Source organism: Oncorhynchus keta, chromosome 10, assembly GCF_023373465.1.
Source record: "Oncorhynchus keta strain PuntledgeMale-10-30-2019 chromosome 10, Oket_V2, whole genome shotgun sequence".
Classification (NCBI taxonomy): Eukaryota; Metazoa; Chordata; class Actinopteri; order Salmoniformes; family Salmonidae; genus Oncorhynchus; species Oncorhynchus keta.
In genome coordinates this window covers 57,307,050-57,320,170 of record NC_068430.1, presented here as the reverse complement: position 1 = coordinate 57,320,170, position 13,121 = coordinate 57,307,050, and the positions used below count along the sequence as shown (strand labels likewise).

General features: G+C 40.9%; 1 protein-coding gene across 4 annotated transcripts in view; it reads left to right on the top strand.

Annotated features, from left to right (window-relative positions):
• The window catches only part of slc2a9l2 (solute carrier family 2 member 9, like 2), a 214,750-nt gene that overhangs the window by 104,270 nt on the left and 97,359 nt on the right, over positions 1-13,121 (top strand). For 3 of the 4 annotated variants that reach the window (XM_035778674.2, XM_035778676.2, XM_035778675.2), the window contains exons 10-11: positions 3,688-3,789; positions 6,987-7,062. In XM_035778674.2, the coding sequence (XP_035634567.1) occupies positions 3,688-3,789; positions 6,987-7,062 (178 nt within the window). Of the gene's footprint in view, positions 1-3,687; positions 3,790-6,986; positions 7,063-7,627; positions 8,618-13,121 lie in introns of those variants that run through there. The other variant, XM_035778678.2, reaches the window with a different exon arrangement.

The following is a 13,121-nucleotide window of genomic DNA, read 5'->3' as shown; positions in this document are numbered from 1 at the left end:
GATAATGGCTAGTGGTCCATGTGCGGAGGCCTGAGTGCAGTGATGTGACCATCAGTGAGACAAGTTCCAGGCCTTTAGGGACCAGTAGTAAAGTAAAGTTTCTCAAGCCGTAGCACCAGATGGACTGGGATCACGAAGCCATTGCTGGTGCATGACCAAAACCCTGCTTTTCTACAAACCACACACACTCACAGACTCCCATTTCAGGGCGTATGGACGCTCACACACAGAACTGACCACATTTGTCTACAAATACACATGCTCTCACGCGTGTTTGCACACAGACACAGAACACACCTCACTACTCAACAAACATACATGCACTGACACACGTACACACCCCAAGCATTTATACACAATCTGCTTTTCAACAAACACGTGCTCACATGTGAATGTCCACTATTTTTCAATGCTATACTGTGTTTAACTGTGTTCGATCTTGCCTAGCCATCTTGTCTCAAGAGGACCACAATGGAAATACAGTTGAAGTCAGAAGTTTACATACATCTTAACCAACTACATTTAAACTCAATTTTTCACAATTCCTGACATTTAATCCGAGTAAAATTTCCCTGTCCTTAGGTCAGTTAGGATCACCACTTTATTTTAAGAATGTGAAATGTCAGAATAATAGTAGAGAGAATGATTTATTTCAGCATTTCTTTCTTTCATCTCATTCCCAGTGGATCAGAAGTTTACATACATTCAATTAGTATTTGGTAGCATTGCCTTGAAATTGTTTAACTTGGGTCAAACGTTTTGGGTAGCCTCCACAAGCTTACCACAAGCTTACCACAATAAGTTGGGTGAATCTTGGCCCATTCCTCCTGAATGGGCCAGCTGGTGTAACTGAGTCAGGTTTGTAGGCCTCCTTGCTCGCACACACTTTTTCAGTTCTGCCCACAAATGTTCTATAGGTGTGAGGTCAAGGCTTTGTGATGGCCACTCCAATACCAATACCTTGACTTTGTTGTCCTTAAGCCATTTTGCTATAACTTTGAAAGTATGCTTGGGGTCATTGTCCATTTGGAAGACCCATTTGCTTCATGGTTCCTCTTTAAGGAATACCTAGGATAGGATAAGTAATCCTTCTCACCCCCCCTAAAATATTTAGATGCACTATTGTAAAGTGGCTGTTCCACTGGATGTCATAAGGTGCATGCACCAATTTGTAAGTCGCTCTGGATAAGAGCGGCTGCTAAATGACTTAAATGTAAATGTAAATGTGTTCTTCGGCATGCAAGCTTCCCCCTTTTTCCTCCAAACATAACAATGGTCATTTTGGCCAAACAGTTCTATTTTTCTTTCATCAGACCAGAGGACATCTTTGTCCCCATGTGCAATCCATAGTCTGGCTTTATTTGGAGGTTTTGGAGCAGTTGTTTCTTCCTTGCTGAGCGGCCTTTCAGGTTATGTCGATATAGGACTCGTTTTACTGTGGATATAGATACTTTTGTACCTGTTTCACAAGGACCTTTGCTGTTGTTCTGGGATTGATTTGCACTTTTCACACCAAAGTACGTTCATCTCTAGGAGACATTACACATCTCTTTTCTGAGCGATAATGAAGGCTGCGTGGTCCCATGGTGTGTTTACTTGCGTACTATTGTTTGTACAGATGAATGTGGTACCTTCAGTAGTTTGGAAATTGCTCCCAAAGATGAAGCAGACTTGTGGAGGTCTACAATCTTTGTTCTGAGATTTCTTTACATTTTCCCATGATGTCAAGCAAAGAGGCACTGAGTTTGAAGGTAGGCCTTGAAAAAAGTCCACAGGTACACCTCCAATTGACTCAAATTATGTCAATTAGCTTATCAGCAGCTTCTAAAGCCATGATATCATTTTCTGGAATTTTCTAAACTGTTTAAAGGCACAGTCAACTTAGTGTATGTACACTTCTGACCCACTGGAATTGTGATACAGTGAATTATAAGTGAAATAATCTGCCTGTAAACAATTGTTGGAAAAATTACTTGCGTCATGCACAAAGTAAATGTCCCTACCGATTTGCCAAAACTATAATTTGTGGAGTGGTTGAAAAATGAGTTATAATGACCCCAACCTAAGTGTAGTTAAACTTCTGACTTCAACTGTCCCAGACTTTGTGTGTTATCCTTGATGATTTTACTGAAGTGCATGTAATGGCTTTTTCAAGTTGTGTGCTTGTTTTTCTAAGTGGTTGAATTAATAAACTAAACTACTGAACAAAAATATAAATGCAAGTGTTGGATCCATGTTTCATGGGCTGAAATGAAATATCCCAGAAATGTTTCATGTGCACAAAAAGCTCATTTCTTTTTTTTTTTTTTTTTTTCATTCCTGTTAGTAAGCATTTATCTTTTGCCAAGATAATCCATCCACCTGACAGGTGTTACATATCAAGAAGCTGATTAATCAGCATGCTCATTACACAGGTGCATCTTGTAAATAAAAGGCCACTCTAAAATGTGCAGTTTTGCCACATAACACAATGCCACGTGTGCAATTGGCATGCTGACTTCAGGAATGTCCAGTAGAGCTGTTACCAGGCATAAGCTATGGACAACAAACATAGTTGCATTTTATCGATGGCAATTTGAATGTACAGAGATACAGTGACGAGATCCTGAGGCCCATTGTTGTACCACTCATCCTCCGTCATTACCTCATGTTTTTGCATGATAATGCACGCACGGCCCCATGTCGCAAAGATCTGTACACAATTCCTGAAGCTCAAAATGTCCATGTTCTTTCATGGACTCCATACTCACCAGGCATGTCACACATTGAGCATGTTTAGGATGCTCTGGATCAACGTGTTTCAGTTCCCAACAATATCCTTCAACTTCGCACAGCCATTGAAGAGGAGTGGGATAACATTCCACAGGCCACAGTCATCAGCCTGATCAATTCTATGCAAGGGGGATATGTTGCACTGCATTAGTCAAATGGTGGTCACACCACATACTGACTGGTTTTCTGATCCACGCCCTTACCTTTTTTTTAAAAGGTATCTGTGACCAACAGGTGCACATCTGTATTCCCAGTCATGTGATATCCATAGATTAGGGAGTAATACATTTATTTCAATTGTCCTTGAACCGCCCACTTCGGGCTTTCATTGTTTGCCTTATTTCAGCACTGACGATACCATCTCATCCACAGAACAAGTCCACATTCTCTCGTCTCTCTCTTTCCACCCAGGGACCCCTGGGGCGTTGCTTTAAAGTAACCAGTGACCCTTGAACGACATTGCAGAATCCGACTGCATGGGATAGGTGGTGGTCGTGCTATGAATACTTTCATGCTCAGATGCTCGTCCCCATATTGGGAATGGAAATATCCTGGGCTTTGGCTAAGCTTCTGGGAGAGGGTTTCGATCTCTGGTCGCAAACTCCAGTCTCAACCCCTAGAGTTTATTATCCCCTATACCACAACTATTACCACAGAACACAATATTAACACACACAATAACTGGTAGAAATATATTCACCGGAGAAAAAAACGGTCTATACTATGCCAGTACTAGATTGACAGTGGAAAATTGTATGAAATAATGCCAATGCTAGGTTTTGTTTAATTAGGACAGACTACAGTAATTAAAAAAATATGTTTTGCAATAGAGAATTAGAATGAGCGTTCAATTGGACAAGTCCTGCTAGTTCCTCACTGTTCCAGTGTTTTTTTCCCCCATTCTCTCTCCCCCAGGGCCTTGTGATTGAGCGCATCGGCAGAAGACCCCTCCTCATCTTCGGCTTCAGCGCCATGGCCTTCTTCTTTGGCCTTCTCACTGTGTTTCTCAATTTCCAGGTCAGTGCAGCCCATCCACTGTGCAACACACTCCTCTGAGTCATGTCTACATGTCAACCGCATCAGTAAACAGGTTGCTGTCTTTTATTAAGACTGGAATTCAATGAAGTCATGAATCCAGAGTGACATTGTTGTCCTTGGGCTGTTAAAATTCCCAAAGAAATGCAAAACACCTGCTACAAGCCTTGATTTCTGACAGTTTCATAAATGCCCTGGAATATAACCTCTTGATATCATGCAATAGGTGTTTTTGGAACCAATATGGAGATTCTAAAAATGATAACCAAGTAAATATTAAGAGTTGTTTTCCCCAAAGATGCCATATCCACCAATAAAAAAATAATAAGAATAATTTGTTACGTTACAGCCTTATTCTAAAATATATAGAATACATGTTTTTCCTCATCAATTTACACACAATACCCTGTAATGACAAAGTAACAACACGTTTTTAGAAATGTTTGCAAATGTATTATATATAATAAACAGATACCTTATTTACAGAAGTATTCAGACCCTTTGCTATGAGACTCGAAATTGAACTTAGGTGCATCCTGTTTCGATTGATCATCCTTGAGATGTTTCTACAACTTAAGAGTCCACCTGTGGTAAATTCAAGTGATTGGACGTGATTTGGAAAGGCATGCACCTGTAAGGCCCCACAATTGACAGTGCATGTCAGAGCAAAAACCAAGTCATGTGGTCGAAGGAATTGTCCGTAGAGCTCTGAGACAGGATTGTAATTGAGGCACAGATCTGGGGAAAGGTTCCAAAACATTTCTGCAGTAAAGGGTCTGAATACTTATATCAATAAGATATTTCAGAAAAAAAACAATGAATACATTTTAAAATAAGGCTTTAATGTAACAGAATGTGGAAAAGTCTTGGTCTGAATACTTTAGTATTCCTAGGCTGGCGTGGTTACACGTGGTCAGCGTTTTTGAGGCCTGTTGGACGTACTGCCAAATTCTCTAAAACGATGTTGGAGGCGCCTTCTGGTAGAGAAATCAACATTAAATTATCTGGAAACAGCTCTGATGGACAATTCCATCAGTCAGCATGCCAATCACACGCTCCCACAAAACTTGAGACATCTGTGGCATTTTGTTGTGACAAAACTGCACATTTTTTAGTTACCTTTTATAATCCCCACTTCAAGGTGCACCTGTGTAAAGATCATGCTGTTTAATCAGCTTCTTGATATGCCACACCTGTCAGGTGGATTGATTATCTTGGCAAAGGGGAAATGCTCACTAACATGGATTTTAAACAAATTTGTGCTCAAAATGTGAAAGAAATACGCTTTATGTGCATATGAAAAAATTCTGGGATCTTTTATTTCAGCTCATGAACATGAGACCAACACTTTACATGTTGCGTTTTCTATTTTTGTCCAGTGGAGTTTAAAAAGGGTTAGTTCTGGCCACTTATTCTGAAGATTTGGGTTCCAGCCACCCTTACAAAAAAGCACATGTCAAATTTGCAGTTTCAGATGTGAAATAGCAGTTTTGACACGTTGAGTTTAAATATCATATGCGAAACCTTGTTTTCATGTATTAAATTCAGAGTTTACATGTTAACACCACATTTTCACTTGTGAGGAGAATAAACATGTTGTTTTCACCTCACATGTGATTTGTGAAAATCTATTTTGCAGTTTCACTTGTAAGAAAACTCCACATTTACTTCAATGTTTGCAAACAAATGAAATGTAAACAAACACGGTATATCCTAAAAACATGGTTAAAACAATAGTCTATGGATTTGAGTAGTTGCATTTCTCCAGCCCCATTCCTCTGCTTTTTACCAAAACTGTGTTGGGGTGAACACATGGTTCATGTGTTTTTTTTCTCCCCCCAATTTCATGGTATCCAATTGTTAGTAGTTACTGTCTTGTCTCATCGCTACAACTCCCATACAGGCTTGGGAGAGACGAAGGTCGAAAAACATGCGTCCTCCGAAACACAACCCAACCAAGCCGCACTGCTTCTTAACAGTGTGCATCCAACCCAGAAGCCAGCCGCACCAATGTGTCGGAGGAAACACCGTACACCTAGCGACCTGGTCAGTGTGCACTGCGCCCGGCCCGTCACAGGAGTCACTAGTGCGCGATGAGACAAGGATATCCCTACCGGCCAAACCCTCCCTAACCCGGACGATGCTAGCCAATTGTGCGTCGCCCCATGGACCTCCCGGTCGCGGGCCGGCTGCGACAGAGCTTGGGCTCGAACCCAGAGTCTCTGGTGGCACAGCTACCCGGGAGGCCCTACGTGGTTCATGTTTTAATGAAGTTTTACCACTTTAAACACCTTTTAATAGATCAACAGTGCAATCAATATGGTGCAATCCTCTAGTGAGAGAGTTACTTTTGTGTCAATAATATCAATCAAAACTTCAAGAACAACCTTTTTTGTATTGCAAAAGAAATAATACAATTGAAAGCATATTATTAACCCAAAAGTATTGAGAGCAAAACAAAATATTGCATTGAAATAATTTTCTACGCAAAAAAAACGGAACGTTTTCAATTAATAATTGGTTATGATAACCAAATTAAATAAATGCCTCCCTCTTTATTGCAATTTGACCTTTTTTGTTATCTTATTGCCACATTCATTCCAGCACGATAGCATCCTGCGTTCCACTGCTGGCATTTGAAGCTAAGCAGGGTTAGTCCTGGTTGGTCCCTGGATGGGAGACCAGATGTAACTGGAAGTGGTGAAAAATACACGTAGGAAAATGTTTTAAAACATTTTGAAAAATGTACTTTTGAAACTTCACACGTCTGAAAACCATGTGTCTGACTCGTGAAAAAAATTGTCCAAGCTTTTTTTTGTAAGGGCGTGCCAACAGTGCATAACTACACAGCATCACGTTCACTCACAACCAGTATCTATTCAACTTTTACAATCGTCAACCAGCTGTGTTTATTCAACAGTCTGTCATGTCATCCACATTGAGTGTTTGTTTTGTTTGACTCCTGACACTCGAAAGCCTTGGTTGAGATGCAATACTGCAGCTAGTCTCACCAACCCCAACATTGGAATACACCAAAATGAACAAACAGAGCAAAACTTTACTCTGAACATTAGAACTTTGAAATGGGTGCACTGTTTATAGATATCAAACTTAAATACTTATTCTAAATGAAGTATACAGATAATGCTGCTCCCTTACTTTCTCTTTCTCTCTTACAGGACCAATATACATGGATGCCCTATCTCAGTTTCACCTGTATTTTGGCTGTAATTGCCTCCTTCTGCTCCGGTCCAGGTAAAGCTACAGATTTGGGTTCTCTCTCTCTCTCGTGCTCTCGCTCTCTCTCAGTACTAATTGCCATAGTCACTACTCTTGGAAGGCGTTCCAGTGTACTTAAACATATTGGATGAGTAAGACCGCCAGTGAGAAGAGTTACCATGGCAGGTGCTGCAATATATTAGCACATCAATTAGCAGGCAACCCTTGGCTTTGCTGTTATTTTTAGCGCATGCTATGCATATGGTATCGTGTGCGCTCAATGGAGGTGCACGATTGGACGTGTGTGCAAAGTTTCAAAGGTAGCCTGTTACCGAGCATTTATAGTGGGGCAAAAAAGTATTTAGTCAGCCACCAATTGTGCAAGTTCTCCCACTTAAAAATATGAGAGAGGCCTGTAATTGTCATCATAGGTACACTTCAACTATGACAGACAAAATGAGGGGGGAATCCAGAAAATCACATTGTAGGATTTTTAATGAATTTATTTGCAAATTATGGTGGAAAATAAGTATTTGGTCAATAACAAAAGTGTGCTGGCTGCTGGGTTTTTCATGCTCAACATTTTCCCGTGTGTATCAAGAATGGTCCACCACCCAAAGGACATCCAGCCATTGGCAGGACAGACAGTGGTCGAAAACGGGTCATTGATGAAAGAAGACAAAGGAGGTTGACACGAATTGTGCAGAGCAACAGAAGGGCTCCACTTACAGTAGTCAACTGACAGTCCAAGTACAACATTGGTGCCCATAAAAGAAATCACAACTCGTCGTACCTTGACACAAACGGGGTAAAAAGAAACTGCTTGCAGTGGGCTAAAGAACAAAAACACTGGACGCTGGAGAATTGGAAAAACATTGCCTGGTTTTAATCCCAATTCCTGCTGTTTCATGCTGTTGGGAGGACTAGGGTATGGAGAAAACCACATGAGTACATGCATCTATCATGCCACGTGTCAATATTGCAGTGTGATGGTGTCGGTTGTGTTTTCATGGCCCACATTGGGCCCCTTGATAAAAGTGGAGCAAGGTTTAAATGCCACAGCATATCCGAACATCATTGCCGATCAGGTGCATCCCTTTGTCAGCAGTGTTTCCATCGACAAATATATTTTTTCAGCAGTATAATGCCCAATGCCAAGGATTATCCAGGAATGGTTCTATGAACATGACAGTGAATTCAGCTTACTGCAGTGGTCTGCCCAGTCACCAGATTTCAATCCAATTGAGTATCTGTTGGATAAGATGGAACGAGCTATTCGGAGTAGAAATCCACTACGGGCCAACTTGACACAACTGTGGGAGGCATTGGAGTCAACATGGCCAGCATCCTTGTGGAATGCTTTCAACACCTTGTAGAGTCCATGCCCGATGAATTGAGGCTGTTCTGATGTCAAAAGTGGGTGCAACTTAGTATGTTGAAATATACAATAATTGTTTGTTTTCCTATATGTGACATATATTTCTGCCTTATATACATACAGTATATATGTGCATATATGTATAATGTGTGTGACACATGTAGTATTAAAATGTTTATTATATATACAGTACCAGTCAAAGGTTTGAACACACCTACTCATTCAAGGGTTTTTCTTTATTTTTACTATTAAAAATGCGGAGCTATACAGAGCCCTCCTATAACGGAATTCTTCGTCCTCCTCTGACGAGGAGTATGAAATGTCGGACCAATGCGCAGCGTGGTATGTGTTCATGATGATTTATTTTACTGAACACTGAAAATACAAAATAACAACGTGAAAATAAACTAAATCCAAAACACTAAAACAGAAAATAATCACCCCCAAAACACAGGTGGGAAAAGGCTACCTAAGTATGATTCTCATTCAGAGACAACGAACGACACCTGCCTCTGATTGAGAACCATACCAGGCCAAACACATAAACACAACATAGAACATAGACTACCCACCCCAACTCACGCCCTGACCATACTAAAACAAAGACATAACAAAGGAACTAAGGTCAGAACGTGACACCTCCGTATCATTACAACATTTGGAAGGCGCACGGCTTCACCGAACGGAGCTCGATTTGTCCTCCACAAGCCTCGACCACATTGCCGGAACAAGCATAAATCGGCTATTATGCAACTCCCCAGACAACACACCCTGTTCAAAATGAAATCTGCAACCAGGGCTGTTACGTGTTACGTTGACTGTATTGCCACCACACTGGCATAGCCGCAGGAAGTTGGGGTTCTTCAAAAATATTATTATTTGAAAAATATATAATTTGTGGGTCTTGACTAGTCCTGTATTAGTGGACCGATTTATAGCCATCCTGTAGAAGGGGATAATGCATTTCTTTGCATCGCAAGATAGTTCTCAATTAAACATGTTGTGAGCTACACATTTCTCTTCCCTCCCCTGCAATTCTTCCCAGGTCGTTAGTGTAAAAGAGAAAGTAGTGCACTATATTCTCTGTCAATAAATCTGGGAAAATAGTGGTTAATAAACAACTCTTAAGGGCGGCCCTATAAAAAAAATAATCTCTGTTTATTTTTTCCTGGTTACATTTTTCTTCTTTTCACTCTCAACATTACAATTGGTCATAGTGAATTGTTTTTATTGGATGTCATTTGAGTCCATGTCAATGCTTAAATCAGTTCAGAAGACAATTTTTGGGGGTCTGGAAGATAACAAACAAATGTAGACTTTGTTTTGGTGTAAATCCCTTTTTAATTGTGCATCTAGCGAGTGAGGAATGTACTGGTAAAGCAGTGGTTCTGTACTGCTGCTGCTCATTTCATGGTAAAGTTTGCAAATAACAAATAGTAAATACAAATGATATACTTACTCATGATATACTTCTGCCAGGTAAGCCTACTTTGCAGTTCATTTCATTTCTTTGTCAGTGGGCAAACGTACAAAATTAGCAGGGGATCAAATACTTATTTCCCTCACTGTATATACTTTTGTACCATAGCATCTTCACAGGTTTTTTGCTGTTGTTCTGGGATTGATTTGCACTTTTCACACCAAAGTACGTTAATCTTTAGGTGACAGAACACGTCACCTTCCTGAGCGGTATGTCGGCTGCATGGTCCCATGGTGTTTATACTTGCGTACTATTGTTTGTACAGATGAACGTGGTACCTTCAGGCGTTTGGAAATTGCTCCCAAGGATGAACCAGACTTGTGGAGGTGTACATTTTTTCTCTGAGGTCTTGGCCGATTTTCTTCTGATTTTCCCATGATGTCAAGCAAAGAGGCACTGAGTTTGAAGGTAGGCCTTGATATACATCCACAGGTACACCTCCAATTGACTCAAATGATGTCAATTAGCCTATGGGAAGCTTCTAAAGCCATATCTTGTCTGCAAAATGAACAAGCCTACAGTCTATGGCATGGCGCATAGCAAGATGACATACAGTAGGCCAACTCATATTCTGTTTTATTGTGATGGTGTATATTAGATTGATTTAGGATTTTTTAAAATGTATATGTTCCAAAGGTGCGTATCAGTGGCTTGTATGCAGATTTCAGTGGATTGTATGCGTGGAGGCCTGGAAATGCTATACTGTATGTGTTTATGTTAATGACGGGTAAATTACCTTGAGACCGGCAGTCTTTTGCATAACCATAACCATCTGACAAAATTGAATGACCGCCACAGCCCTAAACAGACCCAACTCATCTTGTCACCTGGTTTTATCTTTGGTTGACACAGAATAAACAAACATGGCGGAACGCACAACTCTAGCCACCATTGGATTACTGTAGACTTTTAGAAAGTGTTATACACAATTATTTCAATCACTGGTGAAAAGCTTCATGTTGCTTGACGTGCACATCTCTGACAGCCTGAAATGGCCCATCCAGACAGTGTGGTGAAGAAGGCGCAACAGCACCTCTTCAAATTCAGGAGGCTGAAGAAATTTGGCTTGGTCCCTGAAACTCTCACAAACTTCTACAGATGCACGATTGCGAGCATTCTGTCGGGCTGTATCACCGCCTGGTACAGCAATTGCACCGTCCGCAACTGCAGTGCTCTCCAGTGGGTGGTGCGGTCTGCCCAACGCTTCACTGGGGGCATACTGCCTGCCCTATAGTACATGAAGGCCAAGAATATCATCAAGGTCCTCAGCTACCCGAGCCATGGCCTGTTCACCCCACTACCATCTAAAAGGCTGAGACACCACAGGTGCTTCCAAGTTGGGACTGAGAGACTGAAAAACAGCTTTTATCTCCAGGCTAACAGATTGTTAAATATTCACCACTAGCTGGCCTCCTCCCAGTGCTCTGTCCTGATCTCAGTCACTGTTACGAGCAGACAATCACCTGGTACTCTACCCTGCACCTTAGAGATGCTGCTCTATGTACATAGTCAATGAACACAGGTCACTTTAATAACGTTTACATACTGTTTTACCCACTACATACAGTGGCAAGAAAAAGTATGTGAACACTTTGGAATTACCTGGATTTCTGCATAAATTGGTCATGAAATTTGATCTGATCTTCATCTAATTCACAACAATAGACAAGTCTGCTTAATCTAATAACACACAATCAATTATACATTTTCATGTCTTTATTGAACACACCGTGTAAACATTCACAGTGTATGGTGTAAAAAGAATGTGAACCCTTGGATTTGATAGCTGGTTGACCCTCCTTTGGCAGCAATAACCTCAACCAAATGTTTTCTGTAGCTGCGGATCAGACCTGCTCAACAGTCAGGAGGAATTTTGGACCATTCCTCTTTACAAAATTGTTTCAGCAATGTTCTTGGTATGTCTGGTGTGAACCGCTCTCGAGATCATGCCACAGCATCTCAATTGGGTTGAGGTCAGGGCTCTGACTTTGCCAATCCAGAAGGCGTATTTTCTTAAAGCCACTACTGCGGCTTTAACAGTGTTTTGGGTCGTTGTCCTGTGTTTTGGGTCGTTGTCCTGTTGCATCACTCAACTTCTGTTGAGCTTCAATTGCCGCACAGGTAGCCTTACATTCTCGTGCAAAATATCTTGATAAACATGGGAATACATTTTTCTGTCAATGATAGCAAGCTGTCCAGGCGCTGAGGCAGCAAAGCAGCCCCAAACCATGATTCTCTCTCCACCATACTTTACAGTTGGGATGAGGTTTTGATGTTGGTGTGCTGTGCCTTTTTTTTCTCCACATATAGTGTTGTCTGTTCCTTCCAAACAACTCAACTGTAGTTTCATCTGTCCACAGAATATTTTGCCAGTAGCGCTGTGAAACATCCAGGTACTCTTTTGCGAACTTCAGACGTGGAGCAATGTTTTTTTGAACAGCAGTGGCTTCTTTCGTGGTGTCCTCCCATTAACACTATTCTTGTTTAGTGTTTTTGTCACACCCTGACCATAGTTTGCTTTGTATGTTTCTATGTTTTGTTTGGTCAGGGTGTGATCTGAGTGGGCATTCTATGTTGTGTGTCTAGTTTGTCTGTTTCTGTGTTTGGCCTGATATGGTTCTCAATCAGAGGCAGGTGTTAGTCATTGTCTCTGATTGGGAACCATATTTAGGTAGCCTGTTTGGTGTTGGGTTTTGTGGGTGATTGTTCCTGTCTTTGTGGCACCAGATAGGACTGTTTTGGTTTTTTCACGTTTCTTGTTTTGTAGATTGTTGTAATTTCATCTTTATTAAAGATGTACAAAACTAACCACGCTGCATTTTGGTCCGCCTCTCTTTCACCAGAAGAAAACTGTTAGTTTTACGTATCGTAGACTCGTCAACAGAGATGTTAGCATGTTCCAGAGATTTCTGTAAGCCTTTACCTGACTCTCTAGGATTCTTCTTAACCTCTGATTAATCTGAGCTGTGCTCTTGCAGTCAATTTTTCAGGACAGCCACTCCTAGTAAGAGTAGCAACAGTGCTGAAATGTCTCCATTTATAGACAATTTGTCTTACTGTGGACTGATGAATATCAAGGCTTTTAGAAATACTTTTGTAACCATTTCCAGCTTCATGCAAGTTAACAGTTCTTAATCTTAGGTCTAATGAGATCTTTTTTGTTTGAGGCATGGTTCACATCAGGCAATGCTTCATGTGAATAGCAAACTCACATTTTGTGAGTTTTTTTTATATGCA